Genomic DNA, 26,369 nt, shown 5'->3' on the forward strand with positions numbered 1-26,369 from the left:
GATTTCAAAACTGAAAAAGCTCTAGCACATGATTTAATCCCGGCTTCCCTCTGCGAAGGGCCTGTCTTTTACTTTATGTTGAGTCAGTAAACCTATTTTCCTCCATCTTAAGCAAGCATTTGAGTTGTTGTGATCAAACCATTTATATTGTGATCTGCTTAATCATGCCTTTTACTCTTCCTTTTTTAGTACAAGTTTGATCTGAAGGAATATAGCTTTGAAAGTTATCAATGATTATGAGGAGATTATTATGATTGAGTATGCAAGTTGTGCCATATAAGCTTTAACATAAGAGCGCTGCTCGATAGATAAGTATAATCTGTTAATTGTTCTCTGACCAAGAACGAAGTTTGTCATCACCAATTATGATTTCTTATGCACCTTTATTTGTGATTACCTTCTACTTGTTTCAAGCTGAATTATATGACGAAGTTGTTCACTATAATGTCTTGTGTGAATTAATATGATGCTTCTTGTCCGTATTTGGTTTATCGACTCTTCACTCCATAAACATGTGGTCTTGTTTACTGAGTTCAGTTTCGCTTGGGGACAAGCGAAGTCTAAGCTTGGGGGAGTTGATACGTCCATTTTGCATCACTATTTTATATCATAATTTACTGTTATTCATTGATATATTTCATATTTAGAGGTGATACTTATGTTATTTCATCTATTTTGCATGTTTCATGGATACTGGAGAATCGCGCACCGGAGTCAGGATTCTGCTGGAAAAAGCACCATCAGAATGCGATATTTCGGAAGATCAACAATTGACGGAAATTACACTGAAAATCCTATTTTTCCAGAAGATGGAGATAGCCAAAAGGAGGAGCCGAGGAGGGCCGCCATGGCCCCCCCCCCATAGGCCGGCGCGGGCCCAGGCCTGGCCGCGCCGCCTTGTGGGGAGGGGCCCACAGCCCCCTCTGGCCTCCTCTCCTTCGCGTACTTCTTCGTCCCGAAAACCTAAGCTCCAGAGGATAGTCGCGAAGAGCCACAGCCGCCTCTGCGGGGCGGAAAACTCGAGAGAGAAAAGAGCTCTCCGGCAGGCTGAAATCTGCCGGAGAAATTCCCTCCCGGAGGGGGAAATCGACGCCATCGTCACCGCCATCGAGCTGGACATCATTGGGATAATCATCACCATCATCTCCATCATCATCACCGCCATCTCCACCGCTGCACCTCGTCACCGCTGTAACAATTAGGGTTGGATCTTGATTGTTTGATAGGGGAAACTCTCCCGGTATTGATTTCTACTTGTTATTGATGCTATTGAGTGAAACCATTGAACCAAGGTTTATGTTCAGACTGTTATTTATCATCATATCACCTCTGATCATGTTCCATATGATGTCTCGTGAGTAGTTCGTTTAGTTCTTGAGGACATGGGTGAAGTCTAAATGTTAGTAGTGAATTATGTTGGGTAATATTCAATGTTATGATATTTAAGTTGTGGTGTTATTCTTCTAGTGGTGTCATGTGAACGTCGACTACATGATACTTCACTTTTATGGGCCTAGGGGAATACATCTTGTACTTGTTTGCCAATTGCGGGGTTGCCGGAGTGACAGAAACCTAAACCCCCGTTGGTATATCGATGCAGGAGGGATAGCAGGATCTCAGAGTTTAAGGCTGTGGTTAGATTTATCTTAATTACTTTCTTGTAGTTGCGGATGCTTGCAAGGGGTATAATCACAAGTATGTATTAGTCCTAGGAAGGGCGGTGCATTAGCATAGGTTCACCCACACAACACTTATCAAAACAATGAAGATTAATCAGCTATATGAAGCGAAAGCACTAGACTAAATTCTCGTGTGTCCTCAAGAACGTTTGGTCATTATAAGTAAACAAACCGGCTTGTAATTTGTGCTAAAAAGGATTGGACCACTCGCTGCAATTATTTCTCTCGCATTTTACTTACTTGTACTTTATTTATCTGCCATATCAAAACCCCCTGAATACTTGTCTGTGAGTATTTACAGTGAATCCTTCATCGAAACTGCTTGTCAACACCTTCTGCTCCTCGTTGGGTTCGACACTCTTATTTATCAAAAATACTACGATACACCCCCTATACTTGTGGGTCATCAGTGTTCTTTGTTAAACTGCAAGATCTTGGTGTAATTTTTCATCTTCTTAAGGTCCTTTTTGTAAAGTTCCCCCTCCTCTGAAGTACTCGAAACTTCAAAACCTTCGGGGCCTATCTTGATCAAAATAAACGTAAGGGTACTTTCTCATTTGACAGCCCCTATTGCACGCAGTACGAAGCATCTGGATGCAATGGTATTTGTGACAATCGAACATTCGTTGTTGCTCATATAGTGTCGCGGAAATGGTGTGTGCGCCTCAATAGAGTTTTTAAGTTTACCTACTACTTTCTCGTTAGAATAGCATACCAATATCTATAATACGAATTAATATTATTTGAGCGAGCGCGGTGGCCCTCACAAATGAGAGAGAGTCATCTTTAGTGGCTTGAAAGTGTCCAAGAAATAGATTATGATTTCATGAAAATCACATTTCATGATATGAAACAATATGGTTCTAGCTCTAAAAAATGTTGAAGAGAAATAAAATATCACATATTTGAGTAACAACTTTAACCAACCCAAATTTGTGGGCTAATGATTACTTTGTCATGTCTCAAAACACCCACACGTGTTGTTTGTAAGTAATATCAACTCAGTACTAGACCAATATGGGTGGTGTAAGATCAGTATGCCAGGTAATTAACATATAATTTTTTATGAACTTAAATGAAAATAATTCATCATGGTTAATAGTTAGGCCAATTAAACGGTTATAATTGTTACCTTGGTCTTCATTCCTTCTGCGCATTTAGTTATGTAGTTTGAAAGTGTGAAACATTTTAGACTCCAACAATCTCTGTAGGATCCACTATCAAAATTACATAAACAATGTCCTAATCATGTAGAGAAGCTAATATGGTCCAAAGCAATGATACTACATAAAGATATATGATCAAGATACTACCACAAATCCATGGTCCATGGGGTTGACTACTCCTGCTTAATGGTGGAGATCAACGAGGAGGCGATTGTGGAGGAGGAGGAGGAGATGCGATCGCAGAGGTGATTCCTAAAGCGGTTCATGAAAGAGCTATGCCCTAGAGGCAAGAATAATAGGGATTTCTATTTTCGTGCCCTCGGGTCCTTAGTTGTGCTCAGTTTCCCCAGCTCCTTAGTTTTTCCTCAGTTTTCCCCAAGCCCTTATCTGAAACCATCACAGGTGTTGTAACAGCCGGTTGCCCGACAGTTGACCATTATCTTCTGACTAGTGGGGCCACGTAGAGCCCGCAAAGACACGTCAGACCATCCATCTTTGTTTAACCGTAAGCATCGATGTATCCCTGACCAAAACGCGAATGAGTGGGGCTTCGGTATATTGAATGAAAAGTGGGACCATGACGCTGATACAAGGGGCAATACACGGGTAGGATTAGATTTTTAAATGGAGCTCTACGGCGATGGCATAGATGAGGTGGCCTGCGGGGTGCCGAGATGAGATCGACGTCCACAAAGAACTGCAAGGTGATTTTTCTACCTTCTCTAAATGACCTCAAATTTCATACAGCTGATCCTCTATACATAGATAGATAGATTGTTTCGTTTTTACATTTTTTGAACTTTTTATTTCCCTTTATAATACCCAATTGATTTTCAGGTCAAAACCTCGAAAAACAGCATCATATAGCATCATTTTCACCCTAAATTTTAAATTTTGTGAAACTTTTCCTTTTAGATATTCCTTGTTGTTATAGGTATGGCATCATGTATGCCAAACTTGGTTAGGTCTCACTGAAACCAGCTTTTGTAACAAGTTAGGTTTTTTCGACCTTCTCAAAAGAGATTTTTTTTCTACCTTCTCTAAATGACCTCAAAAATCATACAAACGATCTTCTATACAAAGATTGGTAGATTGTTTCGTTTTTACATTTTTTGAACTTTTATTTCCCTTTATAATACCCATTTGATTTTCAGGTCAAAACCTCGAAAGTTAACATAAGTAGATGGTGAACCCTCCCAAACTTCAAATACAGAGATAGATAGATTGTTTCGTTTATCATTTTTACCATGAATAGTAATGGCTACAATAAATCGGTGATGGTTTATCATTTTTTGCATGAAAAGTAATGGCTACAAAAAATCGGTGATGGTTTATCATTTTTTGCGTGAAAATTAATGACTACAACAAATCGATGACGGTTTATCATTTTTTGTGTGAAAAGTAATGCCTAAAAGAGTTGGGCTTTAGCGTGTGAAAAATAATACAGAAAACCGCCCTTTAGCATACTTACAGGGTGGAAACTAAACGCCGACAGAGAGAGAGAGAGGGGTTATCCTACCCGTTAGATCATACAATCAACGGTCAGCGGGCACGATCCGCGTGACATGGGCTAGACCAATCAGGGCAATGATGCACGTCTGCGAGAATTTGTGAAGGGAGAGGGCAAAACTGAGTAGTATCAAGAAACCAAGGGCACCTGAGTAGTAAACGGACTAAGGGATTCAAATATGAGATTTAAAAAATGGAAAATGCGTGTTTTATACAATGAAACCCATCTTGGCCTACCTCAAACTATTTGCAATACAAATATACATGAGTGTGAGAATTGTGGCCTCATTTAGACAAAGTATGTTTTGGAGAAAGCTGTTCTGGGAAGGGCTTATTGTGGAAAACCATGCACCTTCATAGCTACTAGGTGATTTGAGAAGTCGCAATTTGTGGTAAAACTTGATTTATCTATGACTTATCTATGATTTGAGAAGTGGCAATTTGTGGTAAAGACTCCATGAGTAAGTGCCACTCTTTTTCGGAATTATTTGCACATTAAATGACTCATTTAACTAGTTAATCCCATTTGTTGACTCTCTGTTGACCAGCCACTTGAGGGTAAAACTGAGCATATTACACTAGCCAGTGTTAGCACTCAAGGGGAAAACTGAGCACACAAAAAATGCTAGTATAAGACTCGAGGGTATACCTGAGTATATCTAAATTTCTAGGGTTAGACCCGAGGACGCGTGTTGAGGTGCAGAAATAGAAGACGTGCAATTGTTGACGCGTAGACGCAGGTCGCGGTGCAGAAGTCGAAGACGTGAAATCGTGGACGCGTGTCGCGTTGCAGAAGTCCAAGACGTGCAGACGTGCAACGGTGGACGCGTAGGACACAGGTCGCATTAACCACCCCTCGCCTTTATAGAAGCCTCCTCCCACTATCTCTGTCACTCTCACTCGCTCACGCAACGCCTCCTCTCTCACGTCCCATCATCTTCTCCAAAGACAAAAAAACCCTCTCCCTCTCCTCTACCGGCGAGATGGACAAGGAGAATGCCAATCCCATCGTCCACGACGCCGTCGGCTCCAAGCGCGACGCCTCCCTCTTCGACGCTGTCCCCTCGACGGCCATCGCCGCTGGTGCATTGGAGGCTACCGCCGGTGGCAGTCAGGTCCCGGCGGGATGGGACCCCTATGAGGAGGTGCCGTACGAGTCGCCCCCGAACCCCTACGACACCTTCATGGACGACCCATGGAATGAGGTAACTACGGTTTGCTTCCTTTTTGTTCCCCATTCCTTTTTGAACCCTATTTTTGCTGGTGTAGATGGATCTGTAGATGGATGAGTATTGGGTTAATATTTGCGCCGATTTTATTCCATTTTGTTTTGATCCCTTCTTGATTTCGTTTAAGATTTGGGGTTCGGCCGGTCGGTTAATTTATGCAAGTAATAATGGGATCTCAATCAGTTAATTTATGCAAGTAATCATGGGATCTCAATCAGTTATTTTATGCACGAATCAAAAGATATCAACCGTTTAATTTTGCAAATAATCTGGAATCTGTTTCTTTGCCTATGATGAATCGTTGGGCACAAATTTTTACAGGGAGGGTTCAGCGAACCATTGCTATGTACAAATCTGTTGTGCATGAGCTTTGGTTCGCTAACACCATCCATGTAGATATATAATCGTGTCCACTCTAACTGAGGTTGCCTCTATTTTTTCTAACTTTGTTATTATGCTCGTTAGTTATCGTTGCAACTCATTCACTCATAGTTTCCGTTTGATATGGATCAGCTGTCTGGCAGCGACGACGAGCACCATGACACCAAGACTCGGCAGGTGCTGCGGAAGCTGCAGGTCGGCCAGTATGTCTCCTACTTCGCCAAGGGTGTCTACAGGTGCCCCTTCTGCACTAGGAGACTCGGCGGCACCGACTTCAACTGCCTCCTCACACATGCCGAGAACATCGGAACACCTTCCCCAAGGTCGGCACGACGGTGAACCCCTACTCCTTCCGCGCCAAGCACAAGGCGCTCGGCATGCACCTCTGCAACTTCCAACGGGTGGAGATCGCCGCCGGGCGCATGCCTCCGCTCAAGCCCAAGGTGCCCAAGCGGAGCACCAAGTGGAGGCAGAGCCAGATGGGGTAGGCGGAGTCCTGGATGTGTGCTGCTGCTGCCTCCTCCATTTTGTTGTTAGCTAGGGATCCCTTGTTGTTATGTTGTTAGTATGATGGTGTTGTGAAGAACCTCGAACCTGTTACTAAGTTAGCTGATGTATGCAGCTTATTATCTAGGGAGGGATCCCTATTATCTATCCTATTCTACTATATGACTGTGTGAATTTATCGTACATTACCCTGGAGATTTTCTTCTAGATTTAACTACATACATATGGACCAGAGAGAGTGCTAGATTTGCTGCCATATTGGGCAAACAACGAGATCCAAAAGGCACAAATAATTGAAGAAAGACAGAAATGCAAGCTTCTCTAGATTTGATACTAATTAGGTGAAAAAGACAGAGAAAGAGGGGGGGAAGGTACTCTTAAAAATGCCAATCTGGGCCGAGAGAGACAGAACCCAGCTCCTGCTCACGTGCGATCAAACGATGTCTCGTCTTGTCCCACGTGGTCCCTTTCTACTAGCCCCACGTGACGCAGCCCCACATGACGCGGCCCCACACGTCAGCACGGAACGGTCAACTAAACGGGAATCCTGCCGTCTGAGCTCCTTCTGCGGGTTTCAAACAAGGGCTTGGGTAAAACTGAGGAAAAACTAAGGAGCTGGGGAAATCTGAGTACAACTAAGGACCTGAGGGCACGAAAATAGAAATCCCATAATAATAATAATAATAATAATAATAATAATAATAATAATAATAATAAGAGTTGTTTATTATCTATAAATTCATGTTTATTATTAAGTTTATCCTTTATGCTATAGCTGCGGTGTTCCTTGGAAATGAGATTCGAAGAAAAGCTCACTAGCATGTGTAGAGAGATAAACAAGGAAAATAGTTCCTACTTTTGCCTCTGATAAGACTATATCATTTGTTGTGAGATGATCAAGCTTTTTTATCATGAGCATTGTTATGCTAACAACAATGAGGGTGGATTGTTTGGCTGAACAATTGCACTGAACAAACCCAAGTCACTGATATACTATGAGACTTTTTTTGGTTAATAGAAATATATCTTTAATTGTTAAATTATGTAAAATTCCATTAACCATGAGAATATTATGGTGAATCATATTGGAGGGTATGCTTTGATCTTATCCACCCTCACCAGTTAATCATGGGTGTTGGGAAAGGTTAAGTCTCAGGCATAACTGAAGGTGCAGGAAACCTAATGATTCAAGATTGAGATTTGTTACACCTAACAAAGGAGATATATGAATTGGACCCTCTCGGTATTCTGACGTTAAGTAACATGTATGCGTAGACACACTGTGATAGTGATCATAGCACATCATCAATATACACCAAACGAGAAAAAAGGAGCATTGATACCGGATCGAAGATAACAGATATAGTGATCAAGAGTTGATCACGGGAATACCAAAGTCTCACCTCAGGTTATCAACATATGGCGTAACAATGGGAACGACATATAACAACACGAAAGGTGTGTTTAAGTTCCAAACTTCAAGTATTCAAAGGAGCGAATGTGAATGTACAGATCCTAGCATTGGTTATTGATTCGAAGGTATTCGGACTCACGACTACTCTATACCAAATCTATCGGGTCACACGCTCAAGGTTTTACAATGTGTTGTGGGAGTTGTATTTATGGTATATGGTTGAGAGAAGCTGTTTGAAATGTTTCCGACATCATTGAAATTGTTCTGAAAATTTTATGACTAGGAGAGAGACTTCTGGAGTCACTTCAAGCCTGCCGAGTGATTCGGGGTAACATCAGAAGTGTTTCGGGGTTGCAGAATCATTCTGGTGATATTTTGTATTGGGGAAATCTCGTTCTGACGAAATCTGGATTGTCCGATGGACATCAGAATAAGAGAGGGAAGTGTTTCGGTGGTAGAGATGGGAGTGCACGACGGTTGGGCCACCTAGCACTCAAAGAGCTAATAGCCAGCTAGGCCAGGCCAACTGGGGCAACCGGCTAGGCCCCAAGGCCTAGGGAGCCACCAACCTAGGAACACTACGGAAGTAGGGCCCTACGGTTTGGTGGGCTGGCCCACCTAAGTAGTCGACCTCGGGAGGGGGCTGGTGGCTAGCCTACCCTTGTCCGACCGACCTAATGGGGGCAGCCCCATCCCCTCCTCCAAGTTGGTGCCCCTCTCCACCTGAAAATAGAGGTGCAGCCTACCTCAGTTGGTGGGCAATTTTCTCTCGTAGTCTCTCATGGCCCTTTGGTTTGCCACATCTCTCCCTCTCTCTCCACATACAGCGAATGGCTGAAACAGTCTCACCACAGTAGCCTAGACCTAGCAGCAAAGCCCTCTAGACATGTGGACTACCCCGGAGGAATCGTCTGTTTGATTCTAGGAGCAAGGTGGAGATATCCTCGTGGCTTGGAGGTATCGCCTAACAGCGGGGATCGCTCAGATCATCATCATCATCATCGAGTTTTTCCGCTTTACTCGTTGAGTTGATATAGATTCAACTTCATAGTATAGATCTTGGGTGTTAGTGTGGATGCATATTTTTGAAGTACATCCAAAATCCCATTCAGTTCAACCTCAAATTCATCTTCGTCAGTGGCATAAACAACCTCTATTTTTTAATGTCTCCATGCAGCTATGCATGCCGCAAGAGAAATTCTGAGAGGATGTAAAGAGAGGTTTTAGGTCAACAAAATGTGGTGGCAAAAGATCCGACGCGATCTGGTGAATGAGAAAAAATATTTGAGTAGGGCACGCCTACCTCCATGGGCACACGGCATGGAGACCCTGGTCCGCCAAGTGGTCTCCTTGGAACCGTCGGTGCTTGATAGAATAGTATTCAGTAGAGAGAATCAAGGTGAAGGTTTGAACAGGTGGGCCCTACGCTTGTTTTGGTTCAGCCAAACGGTGTGACCATTTAGCGAAACGTGAGCACTTGCAGCGGGACCGTCCAATCAGAATTAGAGTGGTTTAGAAATTTGGTCAGCGATTTTATCACCCGGTAGTTTTCTTTGACAAAAGAGTGGTTTGTTAAAATCGTAGCCCTAATTGTGGTGGGTTTTGTTATTTTTCTCTTGTAAAACCAACTGCAAATAGTTAATTTCGAGTCAATTGAGATAATAGTATTTTCCCTCAATTAGGTCGTGCACTAAATTCCATTTTTAATATTGGATAGAGACAATGCGGAAATACCTAATGAAACATGGATGTAGGCGCACCCGCTTATTTAAAAATTTAAAAATATGCAATTTAAAAAGTTATGAAATAAATTTTTTCATATAAGAACAGACATGTCCTTATTAGACACGTCGTTATCATTATTCAGGGTAATAACAATCCTCCGACCCAATCGCCGTCCCATCGTCGCTATCGCGCACGCTGCCATGCCACACACACACACTCACCACCCTTGTCATACAGGAGTACTCTTGTGCTTGCACGCCATGCGGGAATATATGTTGTGTCCGCCACGTCCAAATTCGTCAATCAAGAAAAAGAAATTAATACTAGTCAGTAGTTACTTTAAAAGTTAGTTACCTAAATTGATCGATGTGCACCAAAAACCAATTTCTAAATAGGACGTCAAATCATCAACGCGACAATTGCTAGCTAGGAGCTAGCTATCATTGTAGCTGATGGTTACGGCAAAGGTAAAAGTATATGGCGCGCAAACATAGTAAAAAAAAGACAAGTGCCTAAATAGTGCTACATAATGCGCTTTTGATTTTCAATTGGTAAATAGATTTTCATATTATTTTGAAACTACAATTCTGCAAAACAACATATATGTTGAAGTGAATTTTCAGAACCTAGGCACTCCTGAGTCCTGACACGCATGGATGAGGAACTTAATTTTCTCGTTATGCAGCATGAGGCCGGGCTTGGTTGAACACAGCGAATTTAAAGCCAACCGTGCCTACCGGTGTGATATCTACCATCTACTATCTGCTTTAAGATTAGTGCGGCTCTTGACATTCGTATAATATAAAATTAATAATTGAAACACAAGCGAAACTTTTGTGAAACTAAAGTGATACATGAAAAGCTTTGTGAAACATTCTGACAAAAACTGAAACTGATGACGTTACTGCTGACATCACTAGGATTTGTTTCACAAAATATTCGTATTTCAGTTATGTTTTAATTATATTTCAGATTTATTTCATAATTTTGTGTAAGGAATGATCAGCACACACCATATGCATCATTTTGATGTAGAGGCTGGAGTAAAATCTCCATTTCAAAAAAAAAAAAGTCACTACTGATGTCACTCATGTAGATGTAGTTGTCTTTTTTTAGGACGGAAAGTGTAGTTGTCTTTGGAAAGAGGTTTTCGGGGCTTGGTTGCGTTCCTTGGAGCAGTAGAATACCTTCGTGGCGAATTTCTAGTGGTCTTGAAACTGTTCCAGCAAGGGCAAATGCTGCAAACTTGCCCAAAAATGCAGCCGCCATTCAGTACCGCGCGTAGAACGCGTCCTCCATCGACCCGTCGTGTCCCAGAAAAGAAGCACTGTTCCCACAACCTTTACAAGCCGTCCTAGCTGCCTACGCCAGATCGAGATGAACCGCGAGAAGTAAAGCTACAGAAGAGAGAAGAGGCCGGAAGAGAGAAGAGGCCGGAAGGAACCAGGGGATGAAGATGATCCATCCCCACGGCAACACGTACGCCTAGGTCAAATAATTAAGCAATCGAGTACAGATCGATATTGTCACGTACTTTGGGAGAGATATGAAAGCGTGTGCTCGTACACTTGGAAATGGATATCTGGCAGGCAGGTGTGCCAAACTTTTTTTTGTAGAAAGGGGCAGCTCAAGCGTGCGTGCAAATTAAAGCAGTTGACGTCAGGCCGCTTGTCTTGCTAGGCGTGCTCATCGTCGTCGTCGTCGTCGTGTCGTGTGCATTCCGGCCGGACCCCGGAAGCCGACACAGCCCATGCGCTCGCTCCGATCCATGGCTAACTTGTGCAACCGAAACTCTACAGCTAAAACCGCTAGAGCCGGCTAGCCAAATCAAGCTGCACATCACGCACTTTCACACCTAAGTTACAGCGGCTTTCAACCCGGACTTCATTAACATCTGTACGTCAGTGTGTCACCGCCCCTTTCAGCGACCCATCAAACCCTAGCAGCCTGCGCCGGGGCCGTAGGTCGACACTAGGAGAAGCCCACCGGTCTAACTGCAGGCGTGGGCAACTTCTCGTGACGGCTATGGTGATATGGGCAGTGGATGGCGTGTGCGGCGGTGAGGCCAAGCGATTGGTGGCCGACTACCTTGCGGGGCGGAGGTGTGGGTTCGGCGGGATGCACAACTGCAAGTAAAAAACCGGACCGATTTCAGTAATGACGAACAATGGTGGTGTCTTATGCGTCCTTAACTTGTTGAAGACATCGTCGTTGCATGCATGTCTCATCTCGTTGCTCGGGCTGCTCCCGAGGAAATCCAAGATCCGGGTATCCTGAAGATGGTGATGATCGGCGCCGTTCTCCCTCCTAGGGTCACCGCTTTGGCCACAAAAAACAATCGGACCTCGGCACCGTTCAACCCCTCATCGCACGACTATTTGTGCGCGGCAAAAACCATCGTCAGAAAGCGATAAATGCACAAGAATTTCACAGTTTTCGCCCAAAAAAAAAAGTCAATCTCCACTCACCCGGCGCGCGCGTGCGTCCTTTTCGCCAAAAGTCACCACAATGTTCTTAATTAATCACATGGGAAAGTACTACGTAAGCATGTCAATTAAGCTTCACCTCTCACTCGCCTAGGTTGTTTGCAGATACCCGGCCAGACCGCTCCCGTTTCATTTTCCATTATCCAAAACTAGATCAGAAAAGTTAGCACGGCACACAGTGATCGTCATCGGCAGAAGACAATTAACAGCACGACACACACGCATCCCTTTCTCGCGGCTCCACACGAGGAATTATTAAGTCTCATCTCCTATCTACTACCAGTGCCAGACTGCCAGTAGTACCTCACCTCAGCTCCCATTATAAATTCCCCGCCCAAGCTCGGAGCTCACAGACTCGGCCACCGGTCACTGGACAGCACAGCAGATTGCTAGCTAGCTAGATAGCGCCCGACTCTCTCAAAATATCCAAGCTCCAAAGCCCAAAGCATCTCGATCGGAGCATATCAAATTCTGAAGCAACACACACGATCAAGAAGGTACCCACAAGCTAGTGTTCTCGTGTCTGCTTGAAGATGAACCTCGTGGACGAAGACATGCTGCTGTTCCCTTCCTTCTCCTTCCCGGATCAGAGTTCCCCGGCCGACGCCGCCACACCATGCTCCGGTGAGTTTGGTAATCCTCCCTCTGATGACTGAGTTAGCTAGCGCACTATGTACGGTGTCTGTGCTATAGCTCTTTGTGGGTGCAAGACCTCGACTCATCACCGCAATGCGTTGTGCAGGTGGTGAGCAGAAGAAGGCCGGCCGGCAGCGGCGGAGGCGGAAGGCGAGGCAGTCGGCGTCGGCAGGCGATGGCGACGACGCGGCGGCGAAGAAGCGGAAGCTGAGCGACGAGCAGGCGCAGTTCCTGGAGATGAGCTTCAGGAAGGAACGGAAGCTGGAGACGCCGCGCAAGCTGAAGCTCGCCGCGGAGCTTGGCCTCGACACAAAGCAGGTGGCCGTGTGGTTCCAGAACCGCCGCGCCCGCTACAAGAGCAAGCTCATCGAGGAGGAGTTCTCCAAGCTGCGCGCCGCCCACGACTCCGTCGTCGTCCACAACTGCCACCTCGAGGCCGAGGTACACACACTGCAACAGCCTTAGACTCTGTCACACCATGCAGTCATGCAGATGCAGTATTATGTCAGAAACTCTTGGCTGTTAAGCTAGATGTACTAACATGTGTGCGTGTATGGTGTGCAGCTGTTGAGGCTCCAGGCGAGGCTGGCGGAGGCGGAGGAGGAGAAGAGCAAGCTCATTGCTGCGGCGGCGACAAGTGGGTGCGGCGGCGGTATGAGCAGCCCGAGCTCGTCGTCGCTCTCGACGGTGACACACACCCCGGCGGCGGTGGTGGTGGGGCAGTTCGGGATGGAGGAGGTGGAAGCCGACCTGACATACATGAGCGAGTACGACTACAACAGCTACATGATGGACTTGGCGGCCGGCGGCTACTTCGGAGGAGTCTACGACCAATTCTGCAGCTGATTTAACTTGGATCGAGGGATAGCACGCCAACAGTTCTAGTTTCATTACTATGATGATCAATGTTAATTATTTAATCAACGGTAAACTGCAGGGTAATAACGTATGCAAGTAGCAGTCACTAGTGGAAAACAGGCCTTTTGATCCGGGTGGTTAGGGCCTTTTGTCGCGGGCGGCCAGCCGCGACAAGCAAGGCGCGATAAAAGGGTGGCCTTTTATCCCGGGTCACTTACGACCCGCGACATAAGGTCCACCACGTGGCAGCCGCGGGGCGCGCAGGGCACAGGCCCTTTTGTCGCGGGCGGTATTACCACCCGCGACAAAAGGCCCTCTACGTGGCGCGCGCACAACGCTTCGCTTTAGGGTTTGAGGGTGCAAGACCCCTCCCCCCGCCACCGACCGCCTGTTATTTCATTTTTTTCGTCCGAAAATAAAAGTTGCATATATTTGTACGCTACTAGAAGTTGTACACATTCATTCATTATATATATATAGATCGATCAAACAAAGATTGGAAGCAGAAGTCGATTCCCCTTACACATATTCGTAGGTTCCCTACATATATACATGGAGCTCACGATCGACAAACGGTACTAACGACCGTCTATTTGGAGGTAGAACAACTATCTGGACTAAACAAGCCTTTGTTGTTTATTACTTCTCTAACCAAAAGTCCCGCAGTTCCTCCGCGATTCCGAGTGCGTGGTCCTTTGGTTGGAGTCTGTCCCGCATGAAGTCGACCTATATACGAAAATGAGATGAGTATGACTATATCAGTCTTGATAACGAAATATTGATGATAATAAATAAAGTTGTGAATGTTATTGCTTACGTCGAATTTATTTCTGTTCTGCTTCTCAGTGGTTAACATGCGAATGGACTCGCAAACGTAGTATCCACATAGATTCGTCCCTTGTGGCTTGGGGGCACGGTACAGGATTAAATGTTAGCTTCTTTGCAAAGGTAATCTCCTTATGAACATTCTTCAAAGCTTGCCAAGCCCTGCCATGCAAAAGAATGATTGAATGAGTGGATAATTAATTGATATCTCACGAAAGATAAAGCGCGGCGATGAAGGAAATTACACTTGGAGCAACTTCGCAAGTCCTGGAACCCGTCCAGGCCTCTACTCAAAGTGGGTCTTTTACTTCAACTATTCCCTTATCAGGTTGAATGTCTAGTAGAATCCAAAGTGGAAGCTGCACATGTTATGCATATACGTCAGGAATTACACTTAACATCGAGTAAGAAAAATTGAATGTGCATATATAAAAGATCATTAAGACTCTCACTCGTAGTTGTAAGGAAACAATATTGAATCACAGAAATATTGCTGCCCCAAAAACCTTAGTAGGTTTCCCCCCGTTTCTTCGCGTTTATGCTTCACCGTTTCAACATGTATTTTATACGGGTCAACAAACCCAACATTGATAATATTATTACTTTTGCACTCACCGATCTTGATCTGCAAAAGAGAACCCATAAGATATAATGAGTATATATATGCAATGAAAACGAACATGAACTGAATGAAAATGAACTTATATGTAGTTAACAACTTACAAGCAATAGCAACTCATGAGAGATTTGTCGAGGGCTTCTAGATTGAATAACTGCCAGAGTTCATTCATCTCAATATGGATCTCCTCCTTTCGGTAGTAATATTCCCATGGTATACTCGCCACGATGTACATTTTTTTCTCCTTGCATGCATCAAGGTACCACTGATGCAAATTCCGCATATGTGTTGGTAGTTTATGCAGCTGCTCTCTGCTGACCAAGTCGGCCCCGTAGACAAATTTAGGAGCTATATCAGCAGTGGGTAGTGCAGCATCTGCTGCAAGTAGCAATTCCTCCACGGAAACTTTACAGGCAGCCGCTAGGCTAGCAGCTTCTTCCATATCGAAACCACCATGTTCCTGGTATACCTTGGGAACATTAAACACTTTGAGTGCTGGGATCGATTGTTTGGGCTGAGCACCGAGGAGGGGAACTTCCTTTCTCTTTTTGCCTTTTGTCGTTTGCTTGGCCTTGAGGGGTGCACTTGTTGAACTTGACCTTTTCTCATCTGCACTTCTAGCTGATGATTTGCTCGTGCCAGCAATGTCCTTCTCCTTAGCCTTTTCATCCTTCTTTTGGTCAATTACCTTCGCAAGAGTGCGTGTATAGTCATCCTTCTTCTCGTGTAACTCATACTGCGATGGTGTGTTCAGAAAACTAGTAGCATATTCTATTTGCTTCTCTGTGTATGGCTCTGGCGCTGGAGGTTTTGGCTTATGGAAATGATCATAGTTGTGTTTCGCAACAGCGGCCGCATTTTCCTCGACAGTAAGATCCCAAGGACGGGGGGGAGGAACCTTTGGTACTTTTGGGAGGGGCGACCTCTTGGGGACAGGACTCTTGAAACGCTTCCGGCTGGATGCATTCCGAGTCTTAGTGGGCGGAGGCGGCGGCGCTGGAGATGGAGATGGACTACCGATGTCGTGGTCGACGTCGTACCCACGGGGTGATGGTGGCGACATGTGATCAGTAGGAGGAGGGGTGTCGGCTAGTGTTCGCGAGATGGAGAGGGGTGTCGGCGAGTGTTGTTCGCGAGATGGAGAGGGGTGTCGGCGAGAGTGTTTGCGTCGGTTGTTTACAAGCTAACTAATATAAAATTTAAATTAATACAAAATTTAATCTAACTAACTACAAGATTTGAATTAATACAAAATTTAAACTAAGTAACTACGAAATTTGAATTAACTATCTACAAAAATTTAAACTAACTAACTAATACTAAATTTAATCTAAATACTAATACTAATACTAACTAACTAATACTAATTAAAACTAAATACTAATACTAATACTAACTAACTAATACTAATTAAAACTAAATACTAATACTAACTAAACTAATACTAATTAAAACTAAATACTAATACTAACTAACTAATACTAATTTAATCTAACTAAAACTAAATACTAATACTAACTAAACTAAACTAATACTAACTAACTAATACTAATTAAAACTAAATACTAAAAACTTAATGAAAAAAGAGGCCGGGGCATGGGCGCCGGCCGGCACCGGCGGCCGCGCGGGGCGGCGGAGGGTGGCGGCTACCTCGAGGGTGGCGCAGAGGCGGCGGCGGCCGGGTGTCCCAGCTAGAGGAGGCGGCGGCCGGAGGAGGCGGCGGCGGGAGGTGGCGCGCGCGGGAGATCTCGTCGAGGTGGCGCGCAGAGGCGGCGCAGAGTGGCGGAGGTGGCGCAGAGGGCGGGGGCGGCGAAGAGGCGGCTCAGAAGTGGCAGGCGGCGGCCGGAGGCGAGGAAGATGGCCGGCGGCGGCGGTGGATTTCGGCAGCCGACGGCGCGATTTCGCTAAGGAAAATGGCCTCCGGTGTCGCGGGTGGGGGCTCCGCCCGCGGCGGTAGGTATTTATACCTAGGGCCTTTTGTCGCGGGTGGGGGCTTGACCCGCGACAAAAGACCCCTTTGTCGCGGGTCAAGCCCCCACCCGCGACAAAAGGGGTCTTTATCGCGGGCCGTGGCTCGACCCGCGACAAAAGGGGGTGGGAGGGGGGAGGCGGCCGATCCGCGTGAAGCGCATCCAACGGCTCCGGCCGTTTGAATCCAACGGCCTGGAGCCGTTGGACGCGGATCAGGCCTGGACCGTTTTTGTTTTTCTGTTTTTTGTTTTTCTGTTTTTTTAAATAAAAACTATTATTTCAATAACTTTTAAATGGTAACTCAAAAAGAAAAGTGTTATATATGAAAATTGATCAGAAAAATCCAATGAACATGAATATGACATCCATAGAACTATTTGCATCTCGCATATATAAATGCTGACACGTGCCTCGCCCGCCGACGCCGGCGTGCGACGTGTAGCCACCGCCGACACGTGGCTCACCCCGCCGACGCCGGCGTGCGACGTGTAGCCACCGCCGACACGTGGCTCACCCCGCCGACGCCGGCGTGCGACGTGTAGCCACCGCCGACACGTGGCTCACCCCGCCGACGCCGGCGTGCGACGTTTAGCCACCGGCCGACACGTGGCTCACCCGCCGACGCCGGCGTGCGACGTTTAGCCACCGCTGACACGTGGCTCACCCCGCCGACGCCGGCGTGCGACGTTTAGCCACCGCTGACACGTGCCTCGCCCCGCCGACGCCGGCGTGCGACGTGTAGCCACCGCTGACACGTGCCTCACCCCGCCGACGCCGGCGTGCGACGTGTAGCCACCGCTGACACGTGCCATGCCCCGCGTGCGCTATATAGAGCGACGAGTGCGGGCGCAACCACACGTCGCCACCGCCTCCGCTCATTCATCTCCGGGATGCCTCCATGTCGTCGAGGGGCGTCCGGTTTCCGTGGCGTTCGAGTGCATCCGAGCGGTAGGTTCACCGCCGAGATACGCGCCGGTGGCTTCCGCCTCACCCTCGGCACGTACAACACGCCGGAAGAGGCGGCGCGCGCTTACGACGCGGCGGCGTGGCGCTTTCGGCGGCCAGGGCACGACATGAACTTCCCGGATGTTGAATCGCTAGAGGAGGCGGAGTTCCTCGCGCCACCGCCGTGCCTCGTCACCGACGAGGACCGTCACCGGCATCGCCAGGTGCAGCGCCGGATCGCCATCGCCGAGCGCGACGAGCAGTTGATGCGCCAGTGGAGGGCGCGGTCCCCCGACGCGTTCTTTGCTAACCTTAGGGCACAACGCAGGTCCAACAGGCGCCACCGTCGGGCCGTCGCCGCCTTCGAGCTCGAGAACTCGAATACAACTTGGACCGAAAACGACCCTCGGTGGGATGACCTTTGGACGGAGACAACCTCCGACGACGAGTAGAGACTAGACTAGTAATTTATCTATTTTATTGTAATTTCAATAAAGTCGTTGTCGGTTCTATTAGTTTAAATTTAGTTTATAAAGTCGTTGTCGGTTGTTTTTGTTCAATAAAGTGGTTGACACGAAATTTATTACGACTGAACTGAAATTAAAGTACAGAGCTCAACTGAAAAATAAGACAAAGTAGAAGCGGTGCCGTGCCTATAAAAGGAGCATCGATACGCCTTGCCAAGCAGATCAACAAGCCAAGCACAGTTTAATCTTCATTATTACATAAATGTAGAGATTGTCTTGGGAACTATATATGAAGAATACATTATTACATCGCCATCTAGTGTTGTGATCTTCTACGCCGTAGCCATGGAGAATCTTCATCATTTAGCAAGATGCTTGGGTCAATTTTCACCGTGAAGGGCGGAATTTCTTTAAACTTATTATAATCTTCTGACATGTCTGTCTTGTCATCCACTCCCACGATGTTTCTTTTCCCCGAAAGAACTATGTGGCGCTTTGGCTCCTCGATTGATGTATTCTTTTGTTGATTTCTTTTTCTTGATTTGCTAGACATGTCCTTCACGTAGAAAACTTGAGCCACCTCGCTGGCTAGGACAAAAGGCTCGTCTGTGTACGCAAGATTGTTGGGATCCTTGTTATCATACCGTACTTATCGTCAATATGTATAGCGCTGAGCTTCACCCATTTGCACCGAAACAAAGGGACCTTAAAAGTGGGACCATAGTCAAGTTCCCATATCTCCTCTATGTATCCATAATATGTGGTGGTCTGCCCATTCTCGTCTGTTGCATCGAAGCGGACACCGCTGTTTTGGTTGGTGCTCTTTTTATCTTGGTCGATCGTGTAAAATGTATTCCCATTTATCTCGTACCCTTGGAATGTACATATGTTTGAAGATGGTAACCTGGCCAACAAGTACAGCTGCTCCACCGCAGATGGGTCATTAATGAGATGTCTTTGCAACCAAGCGCGAAGGTATTCATGTGTTGACGTGTAATCAAGGACTCGGGCTGGCCGGGTTTATTTCTCGTAAAACATTCTTATGTTTCTCGCTGTACGGAGCCACCAAGCTGGACTTGTATAGAACTGTGTAGTGCGCTTGATTGAAAGAAATCTTGTCCCTCCACACCGGTGCTTTCCTTCCTAGTGTGCCTTTTCGAGTCAGCCTCCCCTCATACCGAGATTCGGGAACACCAATCGGCTTAAGGTCAGGAAGAAAGTCAACACAAAACTCAATGACCTCCTCAGTTCCGTAGCCCTTTGAGATACTTCCTTCCGGCCTAGCTCGGTTATGAACATATTTCTTTAAGACTCCCATGAACCTCTCGAAGGGGAACATATTGTGTAGAAATACGGGACCGAGAATTCTAATCTCTTCAACTAGGTGAACGAGGAGGTGCGTCATAATATTGAAGAAAGATGGTGGGAACAACAACTCGAAGGCGACAAGACATTGGACCACATCTTCCCGTAATCCCGACAAAGTTTACGGATCCATTACCTTCGAGAAATTGCGTTCAGGAATGCACATATCTTCACAATGGCTAGTCGAACATTTTCTCGGTAGAAGTCCCCTCAATGCAATCGGAAGCAATTGTGTCATAAGCACGTGACAGTCATGGGACTTCAGGTTACGGAATTTTTTCTCCTTCATATTTACTATCCCCTTTATATTCGACGAGAAACCAGACGGAACCTTGATACTGAATAGGGCTTCAAAAAGATCTCCTTCTCTTGTTTGGTAAGAGCATAGCTGGCAGGCCCTACAAACGCCCCTGGATGATTGCCGTTTCGTCCTTTATGAAGTTCCTGGTCCTCCCGTGCTTCGTTGTATCTTTTGTCTTTCCATACACGCCTAGAAAACCTAGAATATTCACACAAAGATTCTTGGTCAGGTGCATCACGTCGATTGCAGAGCGGACTTCCAGGACTTTCCAATATTCTAGCTCCCAGAAAATAGATTTCTTCTTCCACATGGGCGCATGTCCGTCATCGTCTTTCGAACAGTGTCGATTGCCTGGACCCTTTCCAAAGATAACATTTAAATCCTTGACCATGTCAAATATATCAGCACCACTACGGGGACAGGCTTCGGACGGCGGTGCACCTCGCCATCGAAATGCTTGCCTTTTTTCCTTAAGGGATGCTTGCGCGGAAGGAAACGACGATTGAACGGGTACACAACTTTTACGCTTTTTCCCAAATATTTACTTTCAGTCTCATCTAAACGGTGTGTGCATGCATTGTATCCTTTGTTCGTCTGTCCCGAAATGTTACTGAGAGCAGGCCAATCATTGATGGTTACGAATAGCAATGCTCGTAGGTCAAATTCTTGCTCCGTGTGCTCATCCCACACACGTACACCTGGTTTGGCCCACAACTCCCAAAGTTCATCGACTAATGGCCTTAGGTACACATCAATGTCGTTGCCGGTTGCTTTGGGCCTTGGATAAGCACTCGGCATCATAATGAACTTCCGCTTCATGCACAACCAAGGAGGAAGGTTGTAGATACATAGAGTCACGGGCCAGGTCCGTGATCGCAGCTCTGCTCCCCAAAAGGATTCATGCCATCTGTACTTAGACCAAAGTATAAGTTCCTTGCCTCACCTGCAAAATCCGGGAACTCTCTCCCGATGTTTCTCCACTGCCGACCATCAGCGGGGTGCCTCAACATCGCGTCTTTCTTACGTTCTTCCATGTGCCATCGCAACAACTTGGCATGCTCTTTGTTTACGAACAAACGTTTCAACCGTGGTATTATTGGAGCATACCACATCACCTTCGCAGAACCCTCTTCTGGGTGGCTCGCCCTCAACATCACCAGGGTCATCTTTTCGATCTTATACCGCAATGCACCACATATCGGGCATTTATTCAAATTCTCGTACTTCTCACCGCGGTAGAGGATACGGTCATTAATGCATGCATGTATCTTACGCACATCTAATCCTAGAGGGCAGACAAGCTTCTTTGCTTCATATGTACTGACGGGCAATTCATTATTTCTTGGAAACAGCTTCTTTAATATTATCATCAATTTCTCAAATCCCGAGTCAGTCACACCGACCTCTGCCTTCCATTTCAGCAATTCCAATATGCTACCCAGCTTTCTATGCCCATCTTCACAACCTGGGTACAACAATTTGTGGTGGTCCTCTAACATCTTGTCGAATCGCAACCTCTCCTTATCCGTGTCACGATCTCTTCTTGCATCGTAAATGGCCCGACGAAGATCATCATCAACGGGATCATCTCGATGCCTGTTCTTCACCTCCTTCTTCTTCATTGTCGTCCATTGCGGTATCAAAGCATTCAGAGAACATAGATCGATAATACTTCTCATCATTATCTTCTTCCTCATCGCCGTCTTCCATCATAACCCCTTCTTCTCCGTGCTTGGTCCAAACATTATAACTGGACATGAACCCAAACCGAAGCGGTGGCTCTTATTATCTCTTGAGCAAGAGTAATCCTTCTCGTTCTTACATTTTAGACATGGACAGCACATAAAACCTTGCTTCGACTTGTTGGCCTCGGCCACAAGCAGAAAGAATTCACGCTCTCTCCGAAAGCGGGAGCACATCGGATACCGTACATCCATGGATGACTCATCTGCATCAGAAGTACAATTATATATGTATCAGATGCAATCACCTTGCTAAAATTAGTATTGTACGGACTATGCATATATATATAGTCGAGAAAATAGTTGCTAACCTTTTTGGATCAAAAAGAGGAGAAATCTTATCAAATAAACCAAGTGGCATCCCTCTCACAAGCATTCCATCAAACACCTCTTGTGCACATGTAGAAAAAATGAGCTAGCATACACCTCCACCTTCACCACCAAGGAAAAAATGAGGTGGGGGGGTGGCTGGCTGCTTCTATATATAGGGCGGGGACATTTTGTCGCGGGCCGTATTACGACCCGCGACAAAAGGGGTGGCCACGTCGCTCCTACCCCTTTTGTCGCGGGTCGTAATACGGCCCGCGACAAAAGGCCGCGACAAAAGCCTCCGCGCGCTCCACATGGTTTCGGGGCGACGTGGCCAGGCCATTTGTCGCGGGTGCAGGCGCGCCCGCGACAAAAGGCTCCCACGGAAGCCCTGTTTTCCACTAGTGAGTAGTACTAGCAACTCAGAATTCAGACGTAGTATTGGTGGTAGCAGAGAATTCACAAGTAGTATTGGTGGTAGTATAAGAGTATGTGCTAAGCTATGTACATTATATGAATTGGTAATCTTTGTAAGTATTATGTCTGGATTATCATGCAACCGATTATGATTGACTGAACCAATTGCTATACGTTGGTGCCTTTTGTCTCCTTCCTACTTCCATTTTTAAAGAATGTCTGGGGGTTTGCTTTGGCCCAACAGGCTGGGCTTCACCTCAGCTCTGGGCCTCATCACATCACACACATGAGTACATGACAATTCCACCTGATGCCCCATTATTCGTTCATCATCAGCTGCTGCTTTTAATCTAATAACACAGCCGCACTGATGTTGAGCATCACCTAGCAGCAGGAGCTCGTTGGTACGTACAAGTGTACAGCTCCCCTAAGTGGCGGCATAATAGCATCCTACGACTAGACGTCGGACGTGTCGATGGGAGAAAAAACTGCGGCCATTATCCACAGCTAATGATTGCAGTGGCGAACCTGTCGTCACCTTAAAAGCCTTGCTTCCGCGGAGATAAGCCCGCTGCAAAAGACGACCTGAATGATCGATCGAAAGTACTTTATATATCTAAACATATTTTAGTGCCTAGACACATACGATTTTACTAGAACTAAGTCAAAAAAAAAATGAAACAAAGCGAAAGGTTCGCCATTTTCGTTGATTATGGAGAAGTTTTTAGAGATTTTAGAGCATCACTAGTAGTACCCCTAAACCCTCAAACCCTCGAAACTAACCGTTTTTGTAAGAGTATATTGCCCCTATGTATGGTTTTGGTAATTAATGACAATCCATATGGACTAATATTTTTCATTGAGTTTATATGAAGAAATATTCTATTGGATCTACTTGTAGTCCATGTGTTGGATTCAAGTATGGATGCCATGAAGATAAAGATATACCTACAGTATTGGCATCAAGATCATCGATTTTAAGATATATATATGATATGATCAAGAAGAAAAAATGAAGATGGAGTTCCTATGAGCAGGGGCGGAGCCACGCCCAGGGCAACAAGGGCCATGGCCCGGGGCGCAACCATGATTTCAGCCTACTATCTATTGAAAAACAAATTGGCCCAGGACGCAGCGCTTGTATGGCCGAACTCTCCCATCGCTGGCTTGCTCGACCGACCGAGAGAAGGCTCGTTTTGCATCGGCCTCCCCTCTCCTCGCTCGCTAGCCTGGTCGCAAGAGCGCGCCGCCATGAGAACGGCCACCGCGCACGCCTCCCGCCTCCGCCCAATGACCTACACGGCTACAACCCTGCTTGGTCGCCGCTCCCGGCCCTCTGCCCTACTATGTGTCACGCAACGAGGCGGCACCCTACCTGGCCGCCGCCTCCTGACTCGGCTCCTCCCCGCCGCGCGGCTGTCGGCCGACACCGCCATGTCCGACTAGGCACGGCACCGTCTCCTTTACTCCACCTCCCTGAGATCCCGACTCATGCTACTCCTCCTCGGCCGTGCTCGGCTGCCACACGACACCTCAGCAGCTGCGGCTCCTCTCAAGCTTTAACTAGGTAATTTCTTATGTAGCACTTCAGAAACGTAAGATGAAAAACTCCTACTTAATTGGCTGATTGAGTGATTGTGGTATGATTTAACAATTGTTTGTAATCAATTTCATGTTGTAGGAATAAAAGATGAAAATATTTTTTCCACTTATCTCAACACCGAACAAATCAACAAATGCAAATCCTTAATCCAAACAAACTCCTCAATCTGAAGAATTATTTCTATTTTCTAGTCATTGCAAATGTACGTTCTTGGAGAATTAACAATGCATTTTAAAATGTAGGTTCATCTTTATTATGACATAAAATCTTCTATTCTATTAGAACAATTTTTTAATATATTTTTTACGTTTAGTTTTTGGCCCGGGCCTTTCTCCAATCCTGGCTCCGCCACTGCCTATGAGGAACTCAACATTAGCCATGCTCTATCTTACGTGATAAGCAATGAATGATCAAGATCTTGAGAGTTTGATTCCAAGTGAAGAATTCTTTATACACCTCAAGATAGTATGATAGAGCATGAGAAGATACAAGGTTGACCAATACAAAGAGTGAAGAATCGGTTCAAGTTTGGTCAACACATGAAGCATGAAGATTGTGCCACGTGAAGTCACATGGTATCTTTTCATGGGCATGCATCAAAAGTGAGATCTCATATAGCCCATGAGAGGATGACGGCAAGTGGTGATCGTCATCAAGATTGAGTTGGGCAAGTTCAAGTTGAGCATCTCGAGAGGATCATATGCTTGAAGCTTGCCGTCCATTTGGTGATAATGGACATGTGAAGATGTGCATCAATGGAGTTTTCCCATCATAGTGTATGGGGGAGCATTTGTCAGTCTTCACGAAGCGACAATGATCAAGTGAGGCATTCCGGCTTGAGTGGAGCTTGAAGAGTTATCATCAAGATCAAGCGGGATGCGCAAGGCAAAGGTATGGCCTTGATATGCTTTCCTTTTAATGGTATCAAGGTGGTTGATGGGAGACCGGATTATAGGATAGATAGCCGCACTATCAAGAGGGGCTTTCGGTTGGGTAACTTGATCACATCGTCTTAGGAAGCTCAACCCTTTGCATGCTTTGCATTCCACAAATCTTGTTGCTTCTTGGTGTTTCTCTGTGTGAGGTTCTTGAGATTGTTGCTAGCTTTACAACAGGCCCTAGTTCATCGAAAACGGAATCCATATGCATCTTCTATTGCGTTTTCGAGCTTGGAGGTTTTACCGGTGTCTCTTTTATAGATAGGTCAAAACATTTATATTATGGTTTTTATTCCGTGGGTGTACAATGATGTTTCTATGCATAAAGTTTTAGTGCTTGTTGTTCTGATTCCAACAAGCCCAAGATCATCGAAATCAGAGTCCGGACGCAAAAGTTATCATGGTTTTTGTATAACATGTTTTCTTGCTGGCCCGGTTTCTCGCCCGGTGTGACCGGCCGTCCCACCGGATGGCCCGGTTCCAACCGGCCCCTGGACTGGTGCCAACCGGGGCCATGTACTGTAAGACACAGAAGTGTCCCGTTCATGGCCCGGTCACAGGCCCGGTTTGGACCGGCCGGGTCCGGTCTGTGGCCCGGTCAGACCGGCTCTCGCGCCAGGCGTCCCGGTGCCTGGCCCGGTCGGACCAGCCCTCTCACCAGGCGGCCCGGTCTGTGGCCCGGTCTCTGGCCCGATCGGACCAGCTCCTATGCCAGGCGGCCCGGTCTCAGGCCCGGTTTGGCTCGATTGAGACCAGGCTGCACGAAGATCTCTCAGATCTGCCCCAACGGTTATATCTTCCCTTGGGCTATAAAAGGGGCTTCTTCCCCAACAGTTATCTAGGGTTCTTGAGCACGTTTTTGATCACCATTGTTGAACCTCTTGAGCTTGCTTCCTCTCCCTTCCCTCCTATGATTCTTGCATATTCTTGGGGGATTTGAAAGATGAGATCTAGATCTACAACCTCATCCAATCCATTCCTCCTCTAAGTGAGGGGAACTCTTGGGATCTATATCTTGGAGTCATTTGTTGATTTCCTCCATTGTTCTTCCTCTCTAATCTCATCCTAGCATTTGTTGATTGGGTGGGATTTGAGTGTGAAGGATTTGAACACCTCTAGTGTTCTTGCTTTGCATCATTGCATAGTGTTGAGCTCTCCACCACGACTAGTTCGAGTGAGAGACCGTGAGCTTGTTACTCTTGGAGGGTGACCTCCTAGTTGGCTTGGTTGGTGTCCCGGTGACCTCTTCGTGGAAGATTGTGAAGGGGCCCGGGCTT

The 26,369-nt window shown here is 46.1% G+C and overlaps 1 protein-coding gene across 2 annotated transcripts; it reads left to right on the forward strand.

The window, feature by feature from the left end:
* Positions 1-12,385: 12,385 nt before the first annotated feature.
* On the forward strand, positions 12,386-13,713 carry LOC127297131 (homeobox-leucine zipper protein HOX12). Of its 2 annotated transcripts, none has more exons than XM_051327409.2 (3): positions 12,386-12,729; positions 12,839-13,173; positions 13,297-13,713. In XM_051327409.2, the coding sequence occupies exons 1-3, from the start codon at positions 12,630-12,632 to the stop codon at positions 13,576-13,578; spliced, it is 717 nt and encodes a 238-aa protein (XP_051183369.1). In that variant the 5' UTR covers positions 12,386-12,629; the 3' UTR covers positions 13,579-13,713. The 2 variants fall into 2 exon arrangements, with proteins under 2 accessions (XP_051183369.1, XP_051183370.1); XM_051327410.2 differs by having other exon boundaries at positions 12,390-12,720.
* Positions 13,714-26,369: the final 12,656 nt, after the last annotated feature.

This window comes from Lolium perenne, chromosome 4 (genome assembly GCF_019359855.2).
Source record: "Lolium perenne isolate Kyuss_39 chromosome 4, Kyuss_2.0, whole genome shotgun sequence".
Taxonomy (NCBI): domain Eukaryota; kingdom Viridiplantae; phylum Streptophyta; class Magnoliopsida; order Poales; family Poaceae; genus Lolium; species Lolium perenne.